Source organism: Anolis sagrei, chromosome 9 (assembly GCF_037176765.1).
Source record: "Anolis sagrei isolate rAnoSag1 chromosome 9, rAnoSag1.mat, whole genome shotgun sequence".
In the NCBI taxonomy this organism is placed as follows: Eukaryota; Metazoa; Chordata; class Lepidosauria; order Squamata; family Dactyloidae; genus Anolis; species Anolis sagrei.
This window is the reverse complement of record NC_090029.1, coordinates 30840877-30867782: the sequence shown is the minus strand read 5'-3', so window position 1 is coordinate 30867782 and position 26906 is coordinate 30840877. Positions and strand designations below refer to the sequence as shown.

Here is a 26906-nt window from a genome sequence, read left to right as displayed (position 1 = left end):
ACAGTTCATGAAGCTAGTTGCTTGTCCATTGTGGACAAGTTAAGAAGTATTTGGTTGATTTGTTTTTTTTATTTCTCGTGTCAGGGCAGCCAGTCAATTATATTACATTTCTAGCATAACAAAGCAAACAATCAGAGAAAATACAAAATGTGTGAGTTTGGTAGCTGATTAAATGTCCTTTGACCAGTATCTGGCCACTTGGAGTGCCTCTGGTGTTGCTGCAAGAAGGTCCTCCATTGTGCATGTGGCAGGGCTCAGGTTGCATTGCAGCAGGTGGTCAGTGGTTTGCTCCTCTCCGCACTCGCATGTCAGGGATTCCACTTTGTGGCCCCATTTCTGAAGGTTGGCTCTGCATCTCGTGGTGCCAGAGCACAGTCTGTTCAGCGCCTTCCAAGTCGCCCAGTCCTCTGTGTGCCCAGGGGGGAGTCTCTCTTTTGGTTGAGGTTCTGGGTTTGAGCCTGCCACTTTTGGACTCTCACTTGCTGAGGCGTTCCAGCGAGTGTCTCTGTAGATCTTAGAAAACTATTTCTGGATTTAAATCGTTGACGTGCTGGCTGATACCCAAACGGGATGAGCTGGAGATGTCTCTGCCTTGGTCCTTTCACTATTGACTGCTACTTCCTGGCGGATGTCAGGTGGTGCAATACCGGCTAAACAGTGTAATTTCTCCAGTGGTGTAGGGTGCAGACACCCCGTGATAATGCGGCATGTCTCATTAAGAGCCACATCCACTGTTTTAGTGTGGTGAGATGTGTTCCACACTGGGCATGCATACTCAGCAGCGGAGTAGCACAGCGCAAGGGCAGATGTCTTCACTGTATCTGGTTGTGAACCCCAGGTTGTGCCAGTCAGCTTTCGTATGATATTGTTTCTAGCACCCACTTTTTGCTTTATGTTCACGGAATGCTTCTTGTAGGTCAGAGCACGGTCCAGAGTGACTCCCAGGTATTTGGGTGCGCTGCAATGCTCCAGTGGGATTCCTTCCCAGGTGATCTTCAGAGCGCGGGATGCTTCTCTGTTCTTGAGATGAAAGGCACATGTCTGTGTTTTAGATGGGTTGGGGATCAGCTGCTTTTCCCTGTAATAGGCAGTGAGAGCACGTAGAGCTTCGGAGAGCTTCTGTTCAACCATCTCAAAGCTCCCTGCTTGAGCAGTAATGGCACGATCATCAGCATAGATGAAACTCTCTGTCCCTTCTGGCAGTGGCTGGTCATTTGTGTAGATGTTGAACATGGGTGGAGCAAGCACACTCCTCTGAGGCAGGCCGTTCTTCTGTTTCCGCCATCTGCTTCTCTGGCCCTGGAACTCAACAAAAAAGCTCCTGTTTTGTAGCAGGTTTCCTATGAGGCGGGTGAGGTGGTCGTCCTTTGTGATATTATACATTTTTCTCAGGAGGAGGCGGTGGTTCACAGTATCATAAGCCGCTGACAGGTCTATGAAGACAGCTCCTGTGATCTGCTGCCTTTCAAAGCCATCTTCCATGTGCTGAGTCAGGTTCAACACTTGCGATGTGCAGCTTTTGCCTTTTCTGAAGCCAGCTTGCTGTGGGGTCAGACAGGGGTTGATTTGTTGAAGATCTAAGAAGTATTTGACTGATTTGTTGCACCAATAAAGAACTTTGTTAAACTTTCCAAGCTTCTAAAGACTTTGTATAGGGAAATTCATAGGGCCTCTCAGCCGAAGCACCCCGGCATCCCGCTAGGCACATAAATATCACATCCTGTTAATAGACAATTGCTACAGGCCCAGCGTGTGACAGCACACTTTTCATGGTATGGAAATGTAGCCAATTTTTTGCCCATGCCTGAACTACACTCTAGATTAGGAATGCCTTGTCAATGCCATGTGGAATCCTGGGATCTGTAGTTTGGAGAAGCCCCAGGGGAAACTACAACTCCCCTGATACCATAGCCTTGAGCCATGGAAGTTCAAAGGGGTGCCACACTGCATTATTCTCCAGTGTAGAGACACCCTTTCCTTGCTTTGTTTTGGTTCCTAATGCAAAGCAGCCACGTTGCGTTTTCGCCCTCCCTGGTCAAGAGAGAAGGGAGAGAAGGAAGGAGAAAGATCCTCCCACCCACCCAGCCAGGCCACCTCCCCATCCGGAAACTGGAAAGACTGGGACTCTCCTCCCCTCCAAAAGAAAAGTACTGGACTTCTATTCAGCCCTGCCTCCCCCTTGGCAAGGGGCTGGAAGACCCGCCCTGGGCAGCAGCTGGAGGAGGAAGAAAGAAGAAAGGAAGGAAGAAAGGAAGGAATAGAGAGAGAGAGAAACAAAGAAACCCAGCAAAGAAGGGAGGAAAAACGCCTGGAGAGAGTAAGTGCCTCCTTAGACTCCTTAGTGCCTCTAAATTGGGGGGCTAAGGGAAAAGGTCAGAAAGGTTGGGGGGGGGATCTTGAACCAGATCCTTGTTTGGCTTTAAGCAGTGGACTCTGAGCTCTGCATTGGGTCAAGTTGCTGCTGTAGTTGTTCTCATTTGAGTTCATTGTGTTTCTCCCCTTGCTATATATTTGTTGTGATCTCATCTCCAAACTCCCAGAACTCCTCTGGATATGTTTATTATGTTTCTTGAGATCTCATGTGCACACTTTTTGCTTTCCACTCTCTTTTCCAAACTGTTTCTCAACTCTGATTCAACTGTTTATTGAGATCCCTTTTTTTCCATTTCTGAATATTGTCTCCATTTTATTGAGTTGTTATTGTTTCTCTTTTGAGAAAGTTACATTTTGATATATGACTTCCAATGTTTAGCAGAGCCACTCAGTTACTTCCTAAACTGTGTAAACAACAGCAGATTGGCTAAGGTCCCTTCTACACAACTGTATAAAATCCAGATTATCTGCTTTAAACTGGATTATCTCCAGTGTAGACTCAGATAATCCAGTTCAAAGCAGATAATGTGGGTTATCTGCCTTGATATTTTGGATTATATGGCAGTGTATAAGGGCCCTAAATGTTTTCCATTAGAAAAACGGTTCCTATTATGATTGTTGTTATTATTCACTATCTTGGGTCCACGGTGTTGCCCGTGATATTTCAAAATGTCATTTTTTTAATTGTACGAAAAGGTTGTGGGTCAACTACAATTCACATCATGCCAGGTTAACCCTGAAAAAACTCCATCAGTACTTAAAGTTTGTTATGTTAGGCAAGTTTGCTCTGGATGCATCATTGGTGAGGTTCAGCCTGCTCTCTGGTTGTATGGTAAACTACAATTCCCACTATGTTGAGCCAGTCTCCTCAAACCCCTCCCGTAGATTGAGTTAGTCATGGGGGTTCTGTGTGCCAAGTTTGTAGGTCGACTATAAATCCTAGCAACTACAACTCTCAAATGTCAAGGTTTATTTTCCACAAACTCCACCAGTCTTCACATTTGGCCATATTGAGTATCTGTGCCAAGTTTGGTCCAGATCCATTATTGATTGAGTCCACAGTGCTCTCTAGATGTAGGTGAACTACAACTCCAAAACTCAAGGTCAATGCCCACCCAACACTTATTTTTCTGTTGGCCATGATGACTGACCACTGTAATCATATGATTGTATTTTTGCCATTTTAATTGTTTTAATGTTTTAATATTTTAGTGTGATTTAGAATATGATGTTTTAATGACGGTCTGTAATATTGATGTTGGAAACCAGCCCGAGTCCTTCGAATGGAGGTGAGAAGACCGGTATACAAAACTACCAAATAAATAAATAAATAAATAAATAAATAAATAATGGGAGTTCTACAAAACTACCAAATAAATAAATAAATAAATAAATAAATAAATAATGGGAGTTCTGTATGCCCAGTTTGATTCAGTTCCATTGTTGGTGGAGTGCAGCAACGACAACTCCCAAATGTCAAGGTCTATTTTCCATAAATTCCAGTAGTCTTCACATTTGGGCGTATTGAGTATCTGTGCCAAGTTTGGTCCAGATCCATCATTGTTTGAGTCCACAGTGCTCTCTGGATGTAGGTGAGCAACAACTCCAAAACTCCAAAAGGTCAATGTCCACCAAACCCTTCCAGTATTTTCTGTTGGTCATGGGAGTTCTGTGTGCCAAGTCTGGTTCAATTCTATCGTTTATGGAGTTCAGAATGCTCTTTGATTGTAGGTGAACTATAAATACCGGCAACTACAACTCCCAAATGACAAAATCAGATGGGTTGTTGTAGGTTCTTTCAGGCTGTATGGCCATGGTCTAGAGGCATTCTCTCCTGACATTTCGCTGCATCTATGGCAAGCATCCTCAGAGGTAGTGAGGTGAGGTAGTGATTACCTCTGAGGATGCTTGCCATAGATGCAGGCGAAACGTCAGGAGAGAATGCCTCTAGACCATGGTCACATAGCCCGAAAAAACCTACAACAACCCAGAGATTCCGGCCATGAAAGCCTTCGAAACGACAAAATCAAACTTCCCACAAAACCCAACAGTATTCAAACGTGGATGTATTGGGTATTTGTGCCAAATTTGGTCCAGTGAATGAAAATACATTCTGCATATCAGATATTTACATTGTGATTCATAACAGTAGCAAAATTAGTTACGAAGTAGCAACAAAAATAATGTGATGGTTGGGGGTCACCACAACATATGGGGAACTGTATGAAGGGGTCGCGGGATTAGGAAGGTTGGGAAACACCGGTCTAGCCATTCATCCTGTTTCTCACTGTGGCCATCCATCCACCAACAGGAAGGTCATGAGCCAGATGTGGGCATAACATCCCTTTCCTTTTGTTTTCCAGCCATTGTGGGTATGGTCTCCAATCTTGGAATTAGCATATAGTCACAGATAGCCTTCATCCTGCATGAGTTTGTCTGATTGGCATTTGAAACCTTATTAGCCCGTTGCTATGCAAGGATATGCAGTTAGCTTTCCATATTTATGAGTTTAGCCTTTTGCAGATTTGATTGTTTGGGATGGGTCTGCAGTGTAGCATTAATGTAGCTCGACACCACTTTAACTGCCATGGCGCAATGCTATACAATCATGGGATTTGTAGTCTTTAGTCTTCCAAAGAGTCCTGCCCAATCTATATAAATAAAAATGTAATGTTCGTTTGTGGGATTAATGTAACTCAAAAAACACTGGATGAATTGACACCAAATTTGGACACAAGACACCTCTCAGGCCAATGTATGTCCTTTATTCAAAAAATTGATTTTGCCATTTGGGAGTTGTAGTTGTTGGGATTTATAGTTCACCTACAATCAAAGAGCACTCTGAACCCCATCAATGATGGAATTGAACCAAACTTGGCACACAGTTCTCCCATGACCAACAGAAAATACTGGAAGGGTTTGGTGGGTAGTGTACTTTGGTTTTGGAGTTGTAGTTCACCTACATCCAGAGATCACTGTGGACTGAAACAGTGATGGATCCAAACTTTACATGCAGACTCAATATGTCCAAATGTAAACACTGGTGGAGTTTGGGGAAAATAGAATCTTGACATTTGGGAGTTGTAGTTGCTGGGATTTATAGTTCACCTACAATCAAAGAGCATTCTGAATCCCACCAATGATGGAATTGAATCAAACTTGGTACACAGTTCTCTCATGACCAACAGAAAATACTGGAAGGGTTTGGAGTTGTAGTTCACCTACATCCAGAGATCACTGTGGACTCAAACAATGATGGATCTGGACCAAACTCTACACAAATACTCAATATACCCAAATGTGAACACTGGTGGAGTTTGGGGAAAATAGAATCTTGACATTTGGCAGTTGTACTTGCTGGGATTTATAGTTCACCTACAATCAAAGAGCATTCTGAACTCCACCAACGATAGAATTGGACCAAACCTCCCATGCAGAACCCCCATGTGGGCCACAGCAATGCATGGCAGGGGACGGCTAATCTATATAAATAAAAATGTAATGTTCATTTGTGGGATTGACATAATTCTAAAACCACTGGATGAATTGACACCAAATTTGGACACAAGACACCTGTCAGGCCACCGAGTGACTATCACTCCTAAAAACTGAAAAACACAGCGGAAGACACTTTAAAAGCCAAAAAACCCCCCAAAAAAACAAATTACATCACTACACATGCATAAAACCTCTCTCTCTCACACACATATATATACACGCAAACACACATATATACGCATATATTATACACACACACATACACACAGAAAATGCATATACACAGACTGGGCCATAGCAACGCGTGGCAGGGGATGGCTAGAAATAACAACAATAACAACAACAGCAATAATCGAGTTGGAAGAGACTGTATGGGCCATCTAGTAACAATAATAATCACAGTCATAATTAATGTACAATTGTAGGTGCAGAACCCAAGCTGAATCTGAGAGACCACTTTCACATTATAAACTTGAGTAAATACGAAGCCCCTGTCGCGCAGTGGGTTAAACCGCTGAGCTGCTGAACTTGCTGACCGAAAGGTCTCAGGTTCAAATCCAGGAACTGGGGTGAGCTCCCACTGTTAGCCCCAGCTTCTGCCAACCTAGCAGTTCGAAAACATGCAAACATGAATAGATCGATAGGTACTGCTCCGGTGGGAAGGTAGCGGTGCTCCATGCAGTCATGCTGGCCACATGACCTTGGAGGCGTCTTTGGACAACGCTGGCTCTTCAGCTTGCAAATGTGAATAGATTAATAGGTACCGCTTCTGCAGGAAGGTAATGGCGCTCCATGCAGTCATGCCGGTCACATGACCTTGAAGATGTCTACAGACAATGCCGGCTCTTCGATTAGTGCATTTTCTAAGAGTTACTTCCTGATCAGGAACTCTGGTGGTGCAGCAGGTTAAACAGCTGAGCTGCTGAACTTGCTGACGAAAAGCTCAACGGTTTGAAACCGGGGAGCAGGGTGAGCTCTTGCTGTTAGCCCCAGCTTCTGCCAAACTAGTAGTTCGAAAACATGCAAATGTGAGCACATCAATAAGTACCACTCCAGCGGGAAGGTAACGGAGCTCCATGCAGTCATGCCAGCCACATGAACTTGGAGGTGTCTACGGACAACGCTGGCTCTTCAGCTTAGAAATGAAGATGAGCACCAACTCCCAGAGTCGAACATGACTGGACTTAATGTCAGGGGAAAACATTTACCTTTACCTATATAGTGTACATATGGAGTTCCCAGTGGTGCAGTGGGTTAAACCACTGAGCTGTTGAACTTGCTGACCAAAAGGTCAGCGGTTTGAATCCAGGGAGGGGTTGAGCTCCCACTGTTAGCCCCAGCTTCTGCCAATTTAACAGTTCGAAAACATGCAAATGTGGGTAGATCAATAGGTACCGCTTCGGTGGGAAGGTAACTGCGCTCCATGCAGTCATGCCAGCCACATGAACTTGGAGGTGTCTACGGACAACGCTGGCTCTTCAGATTAGAAATTGAGATGAGCACCAACTCCCAGAGTCGGATACGAGTGGACTTAATGTCAGGGGAAAACATTTACTTTTACCTATACAATGTACATATGGAGTTCCCAGTGATGCAGTGGGTTAAACCACTGAGCTGTTGAACTTGCTGACCAAAAGGTCAGCGGTTTGAATCCGGGGAGGGGGTGAGCTCCCACTGTTAGCCCCAGCTTCTGCCAATTTAACAGTTTGAAAACATGCAAATGTGGGTAGATCAATAGGTACCGCTTCGGCGGGAAGGTATCAGTGCTCCATGCAGTCAAGCTAGCTACATGTCCTTGGAGGTGTCTACGGACAACACTGTCTCTTTGGCTTAGAAATGGAGATGAGCACCACGTCCCAGAGTAGGACACGACTGGACTTAATGTCAGAGGAAAATCTTTACCTTTGGCTAAATATGGTGTTATGAAATGCTGTATTTAGTCGTGTCTGATGCACCACTGAATCTCCCTCCCCAAGGTACAGCTCCCTTGATTCCATAGTATTGATTCCATAGTATTGATCAGTTGTGGTGGCATTAAACTGCATTCATTCTGCAGTGTAGATGCACTCCATAATTCTCATAAATACACAGAGAGGTGTCTGGAAGTAGAACTTAAAGATCAAAGTTTTTGAGTAGACTTCTGAGAGGATGTAGCTCGAGGAGCATCTGATTTGGAATTAGTCATCCACCCAAAACAATGATGTAAACACGTTGGTTCCTTTTCCTGGGAACTGGGTAGAACTTGGCCATAGCCCTACAAACACAAATGGTGGATCTTTTAAAGGCTCAAAGAACCACAGAAAAATCCCCCAAATGAGATGCCATTGACCTAGAGCAACTGACCCCAAACCAGAAACCAACCAAAGGAAGAAGAGAGGAAGAAGTCAATTCCCAATTTGCTTAGGCCAGCGATGCTACGAGATGAGTGTACAAATGTTTCCTGTCTAAAGAGCGTCTGGGTTTACGTCGCCACCCACTCGCCTTGTGATTAGTTCTGCAAAGTGGAAGGCATCTTGTACGGATCTAACACATGGTTGGCCAAGTTGGGAAAATATCGGTCCTGGGAAAGGAGATGGAAAACACAAAGAACAAGAAATGAATCAATTAATTAACGGCATTGAATGTTTGCCATGTATGTGCACTGTAATCCGCCCTGAGTCCCCTCGGGGAGATAGGGCGGAATATAAATAAAGTGTATTATTATTATTATTATTATTATTATTATTATTGTCAAACTGCATTAATTCTACAGTGTAGATCAGTGGTACACAACCTGTGGTCCATGAACCACCGGTGGTCCACAAGAACCAAAATATGGTCTGTGGCCTCACCATTACTACAGCATTGCAATGAGAGTGGCTGGTCTTGTGAATCCTCTTATAGTGCCAAGTCTTATTAAATATGGCTTTCTTTGGGCGAGCAGTTGGCGACTACTGTATGGCATATGTTCTGTATCAGAAACTAGAGCTGGTGTGGTCTATCCAATGCAATTTTCTGAGTTGGCACACAAATAACCAAACTGAAGCTAAAGTTGATCAAAAACCCATTCGTAAGCCTTTTGGTAATAATATTGGAGAGTGGTCCCTGGTCAACGTGGTCCCTGATCAAAGTGGTCCCTGGTCAAGGTGGTCCCTGGTCAAGATGGTCCCTGGTCAAAGTGGTCCCTGGTCAAAGTGGTGCCTGGTCAAAGTGGTCCCTGGTCAAAGTGGTCCCTGGGCAAGGTGGTCCCTGTTCAAAGTGGTCCCTGGTCAAAGTGGTCCATGGTCAAAGTGGTCCCTGGTCAAGGTGGTGCCTGGTCAAAGTGGTCCCTGGTCAAAGTCATCCCTGGTCAAAGTGGTGTTTGGTCAAGGTGGTGCCTGGTCAAAGTGGTTCCTGGGCAAGGTGGTCCCTGGTCAAGGTGGTCCCTGGTCAAAGTGGTCCCTGGGCAAAGTGGTCCCTGGGCAAAGTGGTCCCTGGTCAAGGTGGTCCCTGGTCAAAGTGGTCCCTGGTCAAGGTGGTGCCTGGTCAAAGTGGTCCCTGGTCAAAGTCATCCCTGGTCAAAGTGGTGTTTGGTCAAGGTGGTCCCTGGTCAAAGTGGTCCCTGGGCAAAGTGGTCCCTGGTCAAGGTGGTCCCTGGTCAAAGTGGTCCCTGCTCAAAGCGGTCCCTGGGCAAAGTGGTCCCTGGGCAAAGTGGTCCCTGGGCAAAGCGGTCCCTGGGCAAAGTGGTCCCTGGGCAAGGCGGTCCCTGGTCAAGGCGGTCCCTGGTAAAAAAAAAAAAAAGGTTGGGAACCCCTGGTGTAGATGCACTCTGGATATAGTAATGCTTCCCCTCCTCATCCCAGCAGCCAATAAGAGGAACATTGTGATGCCTTGTTGTTTTGGATTCTCAGGCCTCCAGAGTATGGTGTTGCTGGGAAGACAGAGATGGTTGAGCAATGCTGGGAAATTGATAATTATAGCACAGGGGTTTAAGCCGGTAAAGCGGTATTACCGTTGCTTGGTGCAAGGCAAAACAAGTGATGACCACCCTAGAAAATGACTTCCATCTTCCTGGTCTGGTTTCAAACTGTCCTATTTGTCTTCTACCTGCTTTTTGAAGTGGACAAAAAGGAAAGAAAGGAAAGGAGAAGGAAAGAAGAGAAAGGAAAGGAGAAAAGGTAAGAAGGAAAGGGAGGAAAGAAAAAGGAAGGTAGGAAAGAAGGGATGAAGGGAGAGAGGAAAAGAAAAAGAAGAGGAAGGAAGGAAGGAAAGGAGAGAAAGATAATAACAAAGGGAGAAAAGAGAGGAAAGAAAGGAAGGGAAGAAAGAAGGGATGAAGGGAGGGAGGGAAAGAAAAAGAAGAGGAAAAAAGGAAAGAAAGAAGAGAAAGAAAAAGAACAAATAAGAAGGAAGGGGAGGAAAGGGAAAGGAAAAGAAGGGAGGGAGGGAAAGAAAAAGAGGAAGGAAAGGAGAAAAGGTAAGAAGGAAAGAGAGGAAAGAGAAAGGAAGGGAAGAAAGAAGAGAGGAAAAGACGAAGAGGAAGGAAGGAAAGGAGAGAAAGGTAAGAAGAAAAGGAAGGAAAGAGAAAGGAAGGGAAGGGAAGAAAGAAGGGACGAAGTAAGAGAGACTGTGAAGCCAGTTGATTCCTGGGAATGTCCTTTGTTGTCAGCAACAGTCGTGGGACAAGCTGAGCTTCGCATCCGTGGACCGTGGCCTCTCCGCACATCCTCAAGGCAAAATCTATAGCCAGGTTATGGACTCAATGAATCATGTCCCCATTGATTTCCCTGGAGGATTTGAAGCTGCACAGGAAAAATCAATCTCTTACTAGTGGCTTTGGTTTGGGTTCTCCAGCAAGACTTGATAATACCTTCTGGTAAAAGTCATTCATTTCAATACATTTCGCTATTATCCGCAGTTTTGCGTTTCAATGGTACGTTTTAGGACTCTGAGCACTCTGGTTTGACTATACCATCGGTAGGCAATGCATTACAAGTTGGCATAAAACTTTGGCAATACCATAGTTTTGCAGTCACCAGCCAATCCCTCCCCAATGCCAGAGATACAGCTTAATGGTGTAACATTAGAAATTGTTGACCATTTCCACTCCCTTGGCAGCCACCTCTCCACAAAAGACAACATTGACACCGAAATGCAACATCGCCTGAGCTCTGCGAGTGCAGCATTTTCCTGAATGAGGCAGAGAATGTTTGAAGACTGGGACATCCGTAGGGATATCAAGATACTTTGTCCTCCTAACCCTGCTATACACCTTCGAAACGTGGACTGTCTACAGACATCACATGCAACTCCTGGAACAATTCCATCAGCGTTGCTTCCGAAAAATCCTGCAAATCTCTTGGGAAGGCAAGTGGACAAATGTCAGCGTGCTGGAAGAAGCAAAGACCACCGGCAATGAAGCGATGGTCCTTTGCCATTAACTCCGCTGGACCGGCCACATTGTCCGGATGCCCAAAGAACACTGTCTCCCAAAGCAGTTTATTTATTGTTTCAGTTACTTTTACCCCGCCCTTCTCACCCCCGAGGGGGGGACTCAGGGCGGCTTACAAAAGAAGGCACAATTCGATGCCTATGCCAGATATACATACATACAAAAACAGCAATTAAACAGTTAACAAGCTAAAATCATCAATACATAACACCATCAGTAAACTAATCTCATGCTCAGTGTTCCGAGTTCCATAGATCCATTCCGTTCAGTCAATTCTTGTCCATCATCAAAGTCCTTTCTTTAGCTGCCAGAATGTCCAAATGTCTGATCCCACATCCAGGTCTTCAGTTTTTTTCTAAATGAAAAGAGGGATGTCGCTGATCTAATCTCCCCGGGGAGTGAATTCCACAGGTGAGGGGCCACCACTGAGAAGGCCCTGCTCCTCGTCCCTGCCAGTCTCACTTGTGAAAGAGGCGGAGTCGAGAGCAGGACCTCCCCAGAGGATCTTAAACTCCGAGGTGGGACGTAGAGGGAGATCCGTTCAGACAGATACACTGGGCCGGAATCGTACAGTTGCCCTACTCTGAACTCAAAAACGGAAAACAGAATGTTGTTGGGCAGGAAAAGAAATTTAAAGATGGGCTCAAAACAAACCTTAAAATCTGTGGTGTAGACACTGAGAACTGGGAAGCCCTGGCCCTTGAGAACTCTAGCTGGAGGTCAGCTGTGTCCAGCAGTGCTGTGGAATTTGAAGAGACATGAATGGAGGGCCAAAGAGAGGAACGTGCCAAGAGGAAGGTGTGTCAAGCCAACCCTGACCAGGAGTGCCTTCTACCTGGAAACCGATGCCCTCACTGCGGGAGAACATGCGGGTCAAGAATAGAGCTCCACAGTCATGTACGGACCCACCACCAGGATACCAAACTTGGGGGACAATCTTACTCGGTCAATGAGGGATCGCCTAAGTAAGTAAGTAAATTACAAGTTGGCATAAAACTATGGCAATCTGGAATGAATTCCCAACTCAGCCCTAGCAGTTTGTTGGGTGTGTGTTTGCTGTTGATCTTGTGATGCCCGCTGTGCTATCTGTAGGCATCTTTGAGAGCAGGACATTGAGACAATGTCATCCAATTGGTGCCAGTTATTTTCGACTTGGCAACCATCATAATGCGTTGGTGGGGAAAGGAAAACCGGGAGAGCCCTGGGTGGAGGAGATAGCATCACACGGCTAAAGATATAAACACAGACAGCGCTTTATAAATAGACGGTTCCTGGGCATTTAAAAATACAGAGACTTACCACATTGGGAAAGATAATTACAATACCAGGGATAGGCAAGCAGAAGGGTGGAAAGAATTAAGTCAGTATTAACAGCATGGATCTTTGGGTTGCTGTGAGTTTTCTGGGCTGTCTGGCCATGTTCCAAAAGCATTCTCTCCTGACATTTTGCCCACATCTATGGCAGGCCATCGTCAGGGATTGTGAGGAATATTGGAAACGAGGCAAGTGAGATTTATATTATTCATTTATTTGAAACATGTATATTCTGGACTTCTCACCCTGACTCAGGGGACTCAGGGCAGAGCACAACATATATACGGCAAACATTCAATGCCGAGACATAAAACCATAAATATATACAAACATTATAATCACTTATATCCACATTAAAATCAGTTGCTTAAAAACCATCTCAAGACACCCTTTTGCCTCCTTGCCCTGCCCCAAAGGCTTGGTCCCACAGCCAGGTCTTCACCATCCATCCTTCTGAAGGACAGGAGGGAGGGTGCTAATCTCATATTGCCAGGAAGGGAGTTCCATAACCAGGGGGCAATCACCGAGAAGGCTCTGTCTCTTGTCCCCATCGCCTGTGATGGTGGCGAGACCGAGAGCAGGGCCTCCCCAGAAGATCGTAGTTTCTGCAGTGGTCTGTAAAGGGAGATGCGTTCGGACAGGTAAACTGGGTCGGGGCCGTTCAGGGATTTATAGGCCAAAGCCAGCACTTTGAATTGTGCCTGGTAGCAAACAGGCAGCCAGTGGAGCTGACGTAACATGGGAGTTGTGTGCTCCCTGTATGCCACCCCAGTTTGTCAGACGGTTTGTCAATGCGACTCAAGCAACGTGCAGGGTGTCACCCCAAAGGAGATTCATCAGAGAATGCAAGCTGTTTATGGTGATGGTGTTGATGTTCGTACTATGCGTAAATTAAAAGATGTTGAGGTGAAAAAGATCTTGGAGTCCTTGTGGACAACAAGTTAAACATGAGCCAACAATGTGATGTGGCGGCAAAAAAGGCCAATGGGATTTTGGCCTGCATCAATAGGAGCCTAGTGTCTAGGTCCAGGGAAGTAATGCTCTGGTTAGACCACACCTGGAATATTGTGTCCAATTCTGGGCACCACAATTCAAGAGAGATATTGACAAGCTGGAATGTGTCCAGAGGAGGGCGACTAAAATGATCAAGGGTCTGGAGAACAAGCCCTATGAGGAGCGGCTTAAGGAGCTGGGCATGTTTAGCCCAAGAAGAGAAGGCTGAGGAGCGATATGATAGCCATGTATAAATATGTGAGAGGAAGTCTCAGGGAGGAGGGCGCAAGCTTGTTTTCTGCTTCCCTGGGGACTAGGACGCGGAACAATGGCTTCAAGCTACAAGAGAGGAGATTCCATCTGAACATGAGGAAGAACTTCCTGACTGTGAGAGCCGTTCAGCAGTGGAACTCTCTGCCCCGGAGTGTGGTGGAGGCTCCTTCTTTGGAAGCTTTTAAACAGGGGCTGGATGGCCATCTGTCAGGGGTGATTTGAGTGCAATGTTCCTGCTTCTTGGCAGGGGGTTGGACTGGATGGCCCATGAGGTCTCTTCCAACTCTTTGATTCTAGGATTCTATGATTCTATGACACCTTCTACTGTCAAGAATTTAGTGATTGCACGTTGCTTAATTCACATTGAGCGACCGTCTGCGCAGGGTTACATACTTTGCACTTTAACAACACAACCGTTCAATGCTAAGACTTCCCACCAAAAAGGAACCGTAGAGGAGAGTCTACTGAACAAGCCAGTACCTGCTGCACTACAGCACTGCCACCTGTTGAGGAATTACATGAAGGTGGAGGCATTACTTTTCATTCAACCCTTGTATATATGTGCGGAAGACAAAGATGTGATACTGCTGGTGTTTGTAGCCCTCTCCCGATTCACATTAGCAAGGAAACGTACTGTATTTCCCCCCGCTTAATTGCAATGACAATAGGCGTATTAGAGAGACATGAACTCCCTTGGCTTCGGCATGACATAATTTTAATGAAGGCCATGCCCTTGGATTTGTCATCTGGTTCAGCCCTGCGGTTCTGCCTGGGATTTTCTGTAGTGGAAATTATGTAATTCTTTTTATTGTCTGAAGGTTTCTGGTACTGTGCATATCTTGTTCCCGATTTCTAGCTTGGGGCTAAAGCGTGTAAATTAAACCAAAATGGCTCTATTTCGATTTGCTGAAGCTTATGACACCCGGCGGACTTTTTATGGACTCTGGGGCACATGCTCAAGATTGTGTTTCCACAAAGTTTGCAAACACCATCTGAATATATTGTCGAAGGCTTTCATGGCCGGAATCACTGGATTGTTGTAGGTTTTCCTGGGTTATATAATAATAATAATAATAATAATAATAATAATAATAATAATAATAATAATCCTTTATTTGTACCCCGCTAACATCTCCTGAAGGACTCGGTGTGGCTTACAAGAGGCCGAGGCCCAAACACAACAAAAACAACAGCATCACAAATACAACAACATAACTCATAAAGCAGCAATAAACATTAAAACAATAAACATTAAAACACTACCTCTGAGGATGCTTGCTATAGATGCAGGCGAAACGTCAGGAGAAAAATTGCCTCCAGAACATGGCCATATAGCCCGGAAAAACCTACAACAACCCAGTGATTCCGGCCATGAAAGCCTTCGACAATACAATAGCAAATAACATTAGACATTAATACCATGACACACTTAAAAAACTAAGGCCGGGCCAATGTAATGATTAAAAATTTAAAATGCTGGGCATGGCAGGTGAAATAGATAGGTTTTTGGAGATAGGTGCAATGTGCAGACAATCTTAAATCTCTAGTAAAGTGCATTTAGGGACAAGATGCTTGGAGTTTCCTATTCTGGGAAGGCACACTGGAACAACCACGTTTTCAAGCTCCTCCTAAAGACTGCCAAAGTTGGGGCTTGTCTGATGTCCTTGGGGAGAGAGTTCCAGAGTCGGGGGGCCACCACGGAGAAGGCCTTGTCCCTCGTCCCCACCAATCGCGCTTGCGACGCAGGTGTGATCGTGAGTAGGGCCTCTCCAGATGATCGGAAAGATCGTGTGGGTTCATATATGGAGATGCGGTCACGAAGGTAGGCGGGTCCCAAACCGTTTAGAGCTTTGTAGGTAAGCACCTGCACCTTGAATTGGGACCGGAAAATGAATGGCAGTCAATGGATCTCCTTAAACAGGAGGGTTGACCTCTCTCTGTAAGGAGCACCAGTTAACAACCTGGCCGCCGCCCGTTGAACCAATTGGAATTTCTGGGCCATTTTCAAGGGCAGCCCCACGTAGATCGCATTACAGTAGTCCAATCTGGAGGTGACTAAGGCATGGACCACCCTGGCCAGATCAGTGGAATGACTAGGGTGGGACAAAGGACTCTTGTCTGCTGGAGCTAGGTGTGAATGTTTCAACTGACCACCTTAATTAGTATTTGATGGCTTGGCAGTGCCTGGAGGAATATTTTGTTGAGAGGTGATTAGATGTACCTGATTGTTTACTCTTTGAAGATTCAAACACAAAGGTTCAAACACGCATCAAGGAACATGAAAGGCACTGGAGACTACTTCAACCAGAGAAGTCAGCCATCGCAGAGCACCTGAGGAACCAACCTGGACACAGCATTTTATTTTAGAACACAGAAATGCTGGACCACTCTCACAACCACCATGTCAGACTACACAGAGAAGCCATTGAAATACACTAGCATGTGGACAATTTCAGCAGAAAGGAGGAGACCATGAAAATGAACAAAATCTGGCTACCAGTATTAAAAAACTCTAAAATTACAACAAGAAAACAACAGAAAAGAAACAATCAGGTACATCTAATCACCTCTCAACAAAAGATTCCCCCAGGCACTGCCAAGCCATCAAATGCTAATTAAGGTGGTCAGTTGAAACATTCACACCTAGCTCCAGCAGACAAGAGTCCTTTGTCTCACCCTGGTCATTCCACAGATATATAAACCCATTTTCCTATTTCCAACAGACCTTACTACCTCTGAGGATGCTTGCCATAGGCGAAACGTCAGGAGAAAATGCCTCTAGAACATGGCCATATAACCCGGAAAAACCTACAACAATCCACCATCTGAATATATTTGACCATTGTTGGGCAGTGTTCCGATGGTCCAGTGGAGACGGACACACTTTGAGCAGCTGCAGTCATTTCTGTGTGGGAGACAGAAAAGGATCCGAAGGGAATCCTGGCTCAGGAAGGCACAACATCTGGGACGTTCTTCCTCCTATTTGCTGTTCTTCTTCCTTGGGAAGGAAACGGATCATATTGTGGTTTGGGAGGAAGCGTCCAGATATCAAGGGGATGCTTTGTTTTGCAATACTTCAACACCAGGATTCTGCCTGCTCCAGACCTTGGCTCATTCTCCCATCTGGAAAGAGTTTTCTCCTTTCTCCCTTCCTACCCAGTGATGGAGTTTAGCCTGTGATTGTGTTCCAGGATCAGGGTGCTTTGGAGGTGGGGAATGATGTCAATAAGGTTCAAGATGAGTTTCAAGGTGGCAATGGTTTGGTCAGTGATATTGATGCAGAGAATGACCAGGAGATCCCTGTAGATTATTATTATTATTATTATTATTATTATTATTATTATTATTATTATTATTATCTTTATTTGTACCCCGCTAGCATCTCCCGAAGGACTCGATGTGGCTTACAAAGGCCAAGGCCTCAAAACACAACATAACAATACAACACCTAAAGCAAATTAAAAACAGTTAAAGCAATATTAAACAACAACAATAAACAATACATCGAGACACTATAAAACTGGGCCGGGCCAGAGTAATGGGTACAGGATTAAAAGTGCTGACGTGACAGGTGGTATGTAAGGAGTATAGGGTAAGTGCAGTGTGCAGTAATCTTAATTCTAATAAAGTGCTTCTGGGACTTGGTATTGGAGTTTTCCTATTCTGGAAAGGCACATTGGAACAGCCAGGTCTTCAAGTTCTTTCTGAAGACTGCCAATGTAGGGGCCTGTCTAAGATCTTTTGGGAGGGTGTTCCAGAATCAGGGGGCCACCACAGAAAAGGCCCTGTCTCGCGTACCCACCAAACATGCCTGCGACGCAGGTGGGATCACGAGCAGGGCCTCTCCGGATGAATGAAGTGAGCGTGTGGGTTCATAAACGGAGATGCGGTCACACAGGTAGGATGGTCCCAAACCGTTTAGGGCTTTGTAGGTAAGCACCTGCCCCTTAAATTGGGCTTGGAAAATAAACTGCAGCCAGTGGAGCTCCTTGAACAGGAGGGTTGACCTCTCTCTGTAAGGAGCACCAGTTAACATCCTGGCCGCTGCCCGTTGGACCAGTTGGAATTTCCGAGCCGTTTTCAAGGGCAGCCCCACGTAGAGCACATTACAGTATCCAATCTAGAGGTGACCAAGGCATGGACCACCCCCGGCCAGATCAGCCTTCCCATGAGAATGTCCCTGAGGGGTGTGGGGATGATGGTGTGCTTTCTGAATGGTTACCAGAGAGTTCTCATGAGAGAACGTGAAAATAGTTCATAGAATCAAAGAGTTGGAAGAGACCTCATGGGCCATCCAGTCCAACCCCCTGCCAAGAAGCAGGAATATTGCATTCAAATCACCCCTCACAGATGGCCATCCAGCCTCTGTTTAAAAGCCTCCAAAGAAGAAGTCTCCACCACACTCCAGGGCAGAGAGTTCCACTGCTGAACGGCTCTCTCAGTCAGGAAGTTCTTCCTCATGTTCAGATGGAATCTCCTCTCTTGTAGTTTGAAGCCATTGTTTCGTGTCCTAGTCTCCAGGGAAGCAGAAAACAAGCTTGCTCCCTCCTCCCTGTGGCTTCCTCTCACATATTTATACATTATACATTATACACCTGGCCCAGCTGCAAAAATTAATGAGAAACTAGATAATGAGCCAAGAGATAAACGAGAAGAGAAACAGGAGAGCTGAGCAATGTCTTCGGCGCTCTGCCAGGCTTCGACAGAACACAATAACAAAGCCTCAAGTAAAGAGAAACTAATTTCTGACCACTAGTGGCCTAACTAATGAGGGGATAAAAGTCTCAAGTTTGGGATGTGTAGTCAGATGAAGCATAATTTAGAATCACACCAAGTTCTTGTCCTTGTTCATGGAAGCCTTGCTTTAAAGATTCATGCTAAGATATTTCTTGTTTCATGGTTTTGATTCCTGGATTTCATGATTGCTTACCCAAACCTTGGATCAATGTATTCCTGATTTTCTGGATTGTATTAGAGTTGTGTAGACTTTGCTTTTATGGACTTTGTTGAACTCCACCTTGGACTAATTTGTTCCTGCTCATCTTCTTACCTAATTGGATTTACTCATTTCTTTAAAGTGCTTTACTTTGAAAAAACTTATCTTCAATAAAAGGATTGTTTTTTCCTTTTCAACATGTGTTTAAAGTCAGACAATTATTCCTGTCCTGGAGTGCAACACCCAGCTGTTTTGGAGAGCTCCAAATATAGAGGCAAAAATAGAGCAATCAGGTGTATTACTCTGTTATTTTTAGTTATTGCGGACCACTGGTGGTCTACGGCCCACAGCTTGGGAACCACTGCACTAAAGCAACCATAGCCAGTTCAAAATGAATCAAGGAAGTGTGTGTCATCCAAGACTGTCTGGTTCGTAGTTTGTCATTCATAGTTTGGTGCGGCACTAGCCTCAAAGTAGTCCAATCTAGCCTCTTTGTCAGAGAAGACTAAAGACCTTGCAAAACTACAACTCCCAGGATTGCATAGTATTGAGCCATGGCACTGTAGATGCATCGCTGGCCATCTGAGTCAACTCAGGGAAAGTTTTTGGATGTGGCACCTTTCCAGAAAGAAAGTACTCAGTGTTACTAGAACGATGCACCCACGTGTCGCTGATAGGATTCTCTTTGCTTTGTACTTTCAGGAATTTATATTCATGCTCCTACCTGCTTGATTTTCCTGCCAGGAAAAGTAAAGATTGCAGTCTCCGATTTTGCCTTCACGCCTCTGCTGATGTTGTCACTCCAAGGCCTTGGCCTCCGACAGAAAATGTACTTTCTGCGGTTGATCTTAAGTCTTGCATTATCAGCTCTGGGTGGTAAGTAGTAACCGCACATATCTCTGCTCAGATTCTTCTTGATTCAGTATGTGTTATAGGCTAGAGCCTCATTTTAAATTCATGTGTATGTGTGTGTGTACACACTAGCTTGGGGACCCGGTAGTGCCTGGATTATTTGAGAAAGGCATTGTTTGATTGTGCTCTAAGTTTAGTCTAGATCCAATGCCTGCTGGGTTTAGTGGGTGTGAGTGAACTACAACTCCCATATGCAAGTCCCATCGTCCATGGTCCAGTCTCCAAACTGCACCAGAATGTAGAGTGAGTCATGAGAGTTCTGTGTGCTAATTTTGCTCCTGATCTGTAATTGGTTTGGGTTGCAGTGGCTTCAGGAAATGAGTGAAGGTATTGCAAGTCCCATCATCCGTAGTCCGTCCTCCCCCAAAACTGCACCAGAATGTTGGGTTGGCCATGAGGGCTCTGTGTGCCAAGTTTGGTCTTTATTGATAATTGGTTGAGGGTTGCTGTGGTCTCAGAAAGAGAGTGAAGGTACTGGAAGTCCCATCATCCATGGTCCATCCTTCCCCAAACTGCACCAGGATGTTGAGTTGGCCATGGGGGCTCTGTTTGCCAATTTGGTGTTTGTTGTTAATTGGTGTGGGTCACAGTGGTCTCAGGAAGTGAGCAAATGTACTGCAAATCCCATCATCTGTGGTTGCAGTGGCCTGTGAAAGTGGCAGCCAATTAGAAAGCATACGTACACCACCCTCCCTCACTCCCTCCCTCCATATACAAACACTGACTTTACATATACATACATACATACATATATCTCACACATGCACAGAGTTTTCATACATACATACATACATATCTCACACACGCACAGACTTTTCATAGAATAATAGAATCCTAGAGTTGGAAGAGACCACAAGGACCATCCTGTCCAACCCTATTCTGCTACGCAGGAAGGCACAATCAAAGCACTCCTGACAGACGGCCATCTATCGTCTATTTAAAAAGTTCTACGGCAGTGTTTCTCAACTTCCTAATGCTGTGACCTTAATATAATTCCTCATGTTGTCTTGACCCCCAACCATAAAATCAACTTTTGTGGTTGTGCCCCAAGTTACTCTGGAGCTTGAAACAAAATATCGCACAAAGATCTTGCTCTAGTTATTCCACAATTAATGCAAAGTGATGAGGAATTAATTCAGTGGTTCTCAACCTTCCTAATGCCACGATCCCTTAATACAGTTCCTCATGTTGTGTCGACCCCCAACTATAACATTATTTTTGTTGCTACTTCATAACTGTAATTTTGCTCCTGTTGTGAATTGTAATGTAAATATCTGATATGCAGGATGGATTTTCATTCACTGGACCAAATTTGGCACAAATACCCTGTAGACCCAATTTAAATACTGGTGGGGTTGCGGGGGGGGGGGGGGTTGATTTTGTCATTTGGGAGTTGTAGTTGCTGGGATTTATAGTTCACCTACAATCTAAGAGCTCTCTGAACTCTACCAATGATGGAATTGAGCCAACCTTGGCACACAGATTTCCCATGACCAACAGAAAATACTGGAAGGGTTTGGTGGGCATTGATTTTGAGTTTTGGAGTTGTAGTTCACCTACACGGTGGACTTAAACAATGATGGATCTGGACCAAACTTGATCCAGTGATGGATCTGGACCAAACTTGACACAAATACTCAAATGTGAACACTGGTAGAGTTTGGGGAAAATAGACCTTGACCTTTGTGAGTTGTAGTTGCTGAGATTTATAGTTTGCTTACAATTAAAGAGCATTCTGCACCCTACCAAGGATAGAATTGGGCCAGATTTCCAATACAGAACCCACATAACCAACAGAAAATACTGTGTCTTCTGATTGTCTTGGATTGTCTTGGTGACCCCTCACAACCCCCCCTCAGAGATCCCAACCCCCAGGTTGAGAAATGCTGCTCTAGGGATTCCTGGTCCCCCGGCGGCACAGCAGGATAGACTGCTGAGCTGCTGAACTTGCTGCTCGAAAGGTGGGCAGTTCAAATCCTGGGAGTGGGGTGAGCTCCTGCTGTTAGCCCCAGCTTCTCTCAACCTAGCAGTTTGAAAACATGCAAATGTGAGTAGATCAATAGGTACTGCTCCTGCAGGAAGGTAACAGCACTTCATGCAGTCATGCTGGCCACATGACCTTGACGGTGTGTACGGAAAATGCCGGCACTTCGATTATTGCATTTTCTAAGAGTTACTTCCTGATCATAAGCTCCGGTGGCAGCAGGTTAAACAGCTGAGCTGCTGAACTTGCTGACCAAATGGTCAGAAGTTTGAATCCCAGGAGCAGGGTGAGCTCCCACTGTTAGCCCCAGCTTCTGCCATCCTAGCAGTTCAAAAACATGCAAATGTGAGTAGATCAATACATACGCTCCAGCAGGAAGATCAGAGCATGCCATGCAGTCCTGCCAGCGGCCACATGACCTTGGAGGCGTCTATGGACAATGCCGACTCTTCGCCTTCGAAATGGAAATGAGCACCAACTTGCAGAGACAGACACGACTAGACTTAATGTCAAGGGGAAACATTTCCTTTTACCATTAGGGATTCCTAGAGAGAACATTCTAATCACGTCTGCCAATGTGGAGTGTCAATTGTTGATATGTTGACAAACCAAAGAAAAATTATTCCCAGAATTCGTGAAGCCAGCAATAATATGCTGATGAAAATAATCTCAATTTAAAACGATAATTGTAACAACAACAATAAATTATTTATGAATATTTTTAATTAGCATTCTATTAGCATACTATTGTCATACTATCTCCAGTATGACAAAAATCAGGCTAAGACTGACATCTAGTGGCCGAATCGGGGAACCTCATGTACTTTCTGCATTCCAGGAAGTCAATGCAACTGCAATGCAAGAGCTGAGTTGCATGATTTATTTTAATCCCGGTGCAACAACTGCAATTTCTTGCTCAATATAAGGCCGGCTTCCATAACAGTGACCACAATTATGATTGAAAAGACCTGCAGTCTGCATTGGTGGGAGGGGCTTCCCATCAGGATATCACACATTTCACAGGTAATGCATGGGCCTTGCAATACTTTAGAGATATCCACATATTTGTGTTTCAATCTCAGCTTCCAAACAGAAAGTCTGAGATTATAGGGAAGGGGATTCCAAGAAAGGGATGTCATTGCACCTGGTGGGCACAAGGGGGCAGCAGTACCCCACCATGTTGTCTTGTCTTCAAGTTGGCTGTTGAGTTGTGATGACTCCCTGAGTTTAATATAATAATAATAATAATAATAATAATAATAATAATAATAATAATATTTTTATATCCCACCAACCATCTCCCCTAGGGGACTCGGGGCGGATTACAAGGGACAAGCCCAAAATGACAAGTAAAACACACAAGTAAAACACTTTAACCAATTAAAAACATCAGATAAAAATAAAATACAAACACAATTGTAAACAACATCAAAACAATATGTGTTTTCTGAGTCAGGAAATCCTCAGAGCTGGTTTTCACCTGTCCTTCTCTTCCTATTTGGAAACAGACGGCAAATCCTCCTACCAAAAGCCCTCCTCCATTGTGATTGGCCAGCCTCTCAAGCAGGCATGCTCGGCACATGGCAGCGTGGTGTGCATATGCAAGCGAGGGAGAGCATGCAAGGCTGGAAAGAGGCTCACACCAGTGAGTCCCTTCAAGGCATGGGGGGGGGGGGAGGTTCTGTGTGAGAAGTTTGGCCCAATTCTATCATTGGTGGGGTTCAGGATGCTCTTTGATTGTAGGTGAACTATAAATCCCAGCAACTACAACTCCCAAATGTGATGGTTTATTTTCCCCAAACTCCACCAGTGTTCACGGTTGGGCATATTGAGTATTCATGACAAGTTTGGTCTGGATCTATCATTGTTTGTGTCCAGAGTGCTCTCTAGATGTAGGTGAACTACAGCTCCAAAACTCAAGGTCAATCCCCACCTAACTCTTCCATCATTTTCTGTTGGTCGTGGGAGTTCTGTGTGCCAAGTTTGGTTCAATTCCATCATTGGTGGAGTTCAGAATACTCTTTGATTGTAGGTGAACTATAAATCTTGGCAACTACAACTCCCAAACGACAAAATCAATCCTCTCGTCAACTCCACCAGTATTCAAATTTGGGCATATTGTGTATTTGTGCCAATTTTGGCCCAGTGAATGGAAATATCAGATATTTACATTATGATTCATAGCAGTAGCAAAACTACAGTTATGAAGTAGCAATGAAAGTAATGTTATGGTTGGGGGTCACCACAACATATGGGGAACTGTTAGGGGTTGCCACATTAGGAAGGTTGAGAAACACTGCATTAGGGGATTTAGACCAGCTACTGACCTGCTTGTCTACAAACCTTTGCATCACTCTTTTGATCAGAAATGGTAGCCATGAGTATTTTGTGGGAGTTGGTGGTAAGGGACAATTTCAGTTTTTACCCAACAATAAACCCCAGATTTTATAAATTACTAGCTTGGGTACCCAGCATTGCCAGGTATTATTTGTAAAAGTCATTCTCTCTCCTATCTATCTATCTATCTATCTATCTATCTATCTATCTATCTATCTATCTATACACACACACACTCAACTGGCCTCATTTCCAGCAGATCTCTGACCAAACCTCTGAGGTTGCTTGCAACAGATGCAGGCGAAACATTAGGAGAGAATGTTACTGGAACATGACCATACATCCAACCTAAAAAATACACAGCAGCTCAAACTCTAGGTTATTCTTGGTGGGTCCCAGATTGCTGACATCTCATGGAGCTCTCTGTTTATATGTCCCTTTTCTCCCCCTTCATCTTCCTGCTCTTCCTCACCAGGTTGCCTAGAAATCAAGGTCCCCAATGACCCTGCGGTGGCCCTCGTTGGCCAGGATGCCACCCTTCGCTGTTCCTTCTCCCCGGATGCCAACTTCAGCCTGAACGACCTCAGCCTCATCTGGCAGCTGACTGACACCAAACGGTTGATACACAGTTTTTCTGATGGCCAGGACCAGTTGGCCAACCAAGAAAGCAGCTACGCCAACCGGACATCCCTCTTCTATGACCAGCTGCCTCGGGGAAATGTCTCCCTGCTCCTCCGGCGAATCCAGATTTCCGATGAAGGGAGCTTCACTTGTTTTGTCCGGGTCCGGGACTATAGCAGTGCTGCCGTGACATTGCAAGTTGCAGGTGAGCTAGGAGGAAAGTGGATGATGGGAGTGGTGAGGATGATAAGGATGATGGACTCTATTTGGGGACTCAAGGTGTCTTACAAATTGAAATGGTCGCATTTTAGTTCAAATGTATGAGGGTTGAAATGAAAAGTAATGCCTCCACCTTCATTACTTGGGTTTGGATGGGAATATTTTAATAAATCAAATGCAGAAATAATCCTTAGAATGTGCTCTTTAACTACCACTATTCTTTTGAGGGAGTGCAGAGTTGTTTTGAAACTAAACCTTGAACTGTTCTTTGAAGTAACCATATGCTTTTACTCATTAATGCAACTGTTAAGATTAAGTGCCTGTTTTGTCCAAGTTCTCACAAATAAACAACTTTGTTCCTAGTTAAACTACAACTGTCTCTAGAGTGCCTCTACGTGAAATCATTCCAAAGCAGATTAGTGAAGTAGAGTTTTAAGAAATGGTGGCAGCGTGTGTTTAAAGGAATCTCAGAGTACAAAGGCCTGAGTGCGAATTCAGCACAACACAGCTTGCTTAAAGCCTCTCGCCAAACCAGAAGCTTAATATTCCTTAAAGTGTGGTGGTTGCCAATGATTACAGAGCCTTACCTCAGAAAATAGTGTGTTGGGGGCTAAGTCTCAGCAGTCCCAAACACTTAAATTTGAATTTATATAATAATCTTTTACATTTGGTGGTTCAGCATTGGGATTGTTAGATATAAATTCCCTCCTGTTACAAGCACCAACCCCCACAGTTGGACATGACTGGACATTAAGTCAAGGGAAAACATTTACCTTTACATTTATGTCTTCTAGTGCCTGGAGCTGCCAAAAACCAGCTTGCTCCACCATCTCTCCTAGATGATTCCAGTTCATGAAAGCCAATGAAGGTCTCTGTAAGTTCAGGCTTGAGTTTTCACGGACCTGTTAACCCTTTCTTTCTTCTTCCTCAGCTTTCTATTCCAAGCCCAATTTGAACCTGGAACCCAACAAGAACCTGAAGCCTGGAGACCTGGTCACGATGACGTGCCACACTTTTTCCGGTTACCCCGAGGCCATGGTCCTTTGGCACGATGGCCAAGGGAACAACATCACAGAGAACATCACCACCTCCCAAGTGGCCAACGAGGAAGGCCTTTTTGACGTGAGGAGTGTCTTACGGGTGGTCCTTGAACCCAATAGCACATATAGTTGCCTGGTGAAGAACCCCTTACTTCAACAGGAGACCCATGCTTCAGTCACTATCACAGGTCTGTTGAGGAGGGTGCAGGGAGACTTGTGACCCTTTGATATCTGTCTTGTCTTCCTCCCAAAACTCAGGCTGAAGGCATCTCACAACAACAACAAGCAGAAGATTAAATGCCCTAAAGGTGCCAGATCCCATCTGATAAGCATTTGGATGGAGACCACCAACAAATGCCGGTTGCTGTAGGCTATATTTCAGAGGAAAGGAATTGACAAAACCACTTCTGAGTACCGTATGGTTCCTAGATCTCTGAGAGATATGTCCCTAGACTTGCCATGGAAATGTGAAATCTCCAGGTAACAGCAAATCCTATTGAAGTGAACGACTTCTGGTTGAAGGATGACATAAAATTGCACCAAGGTTCTTTGAGTTATCTTGCCAACGAGCCAACCAGATATAGTTGTTTGAATGTTGAACAAGGGTGCATCTCTACTGTGCAATTAATGCAGTTTGGCACCTCTTTAAATGCCATGGCTAAATTCGGTGGAATCACAGGATCTCTAGTTTTGTAAGGTCTTTTAGACTCCTTTGCCAAAGAGAGCTGGTGTCGCACCAAACTCAGCTCCCGGGATTTCATAGCACTGAGTCATGGCAGTTAAAGTGGTGTCAAACCGCTTTAAATTCTACAGTGTAGATGCACCCTATAACTCAAGGAGACCAGAGTGTGACTATCCTTTCAGCCATAAAAAAACCTCATATGGGAACCTTAGCCAAGTTACATTCTCTAGAACAGTGTTTCTCAACCTTCCTAATGCCGCCACCCCTTAATACAGTTCCCCATATGTTGTGGTGACCCCCAACCTTAACATTAT

At 44.7% G+C, this 26906-nt stretch overlaps 1 protein-coding gene across 2 annotated transcripts in view; it reads left to right on the top strand.

Annotated features, from left to right (window-relative positions):
- The first annotated feature begins 1999 nt into the window (after positions 1-1999).
- Positions 2000-26906, top strand: part of CD276 (CD276 molecule) — a 42790-nt gene continuing 17883 nt past the window's right edge. Inside the window, exons 1-4 of one of the 2 annotated variants that reach the window (XM_060755264.2) lie at positions 2000-2317; positions 19542-19673; positions 24506-24856; positions 25802-26098. In XM_060755264.2, the coding sequence (XP_060611247.2) occupies positions 19589-19673; positions 24506-24856; positions 25802-26098 (733 nt within the window). In that variant the 5' untranslated portion in view covers positions 2000-2317; positions 19542-19588. Of the gene's footprint in view, positions 2318-19499; positions 19674-24505; positions 24857-25801; positions 26099-26906 lie in introns of both variants that reach the window. The other variant, XM_060755262.2, reaches the window with a different exon arrangement.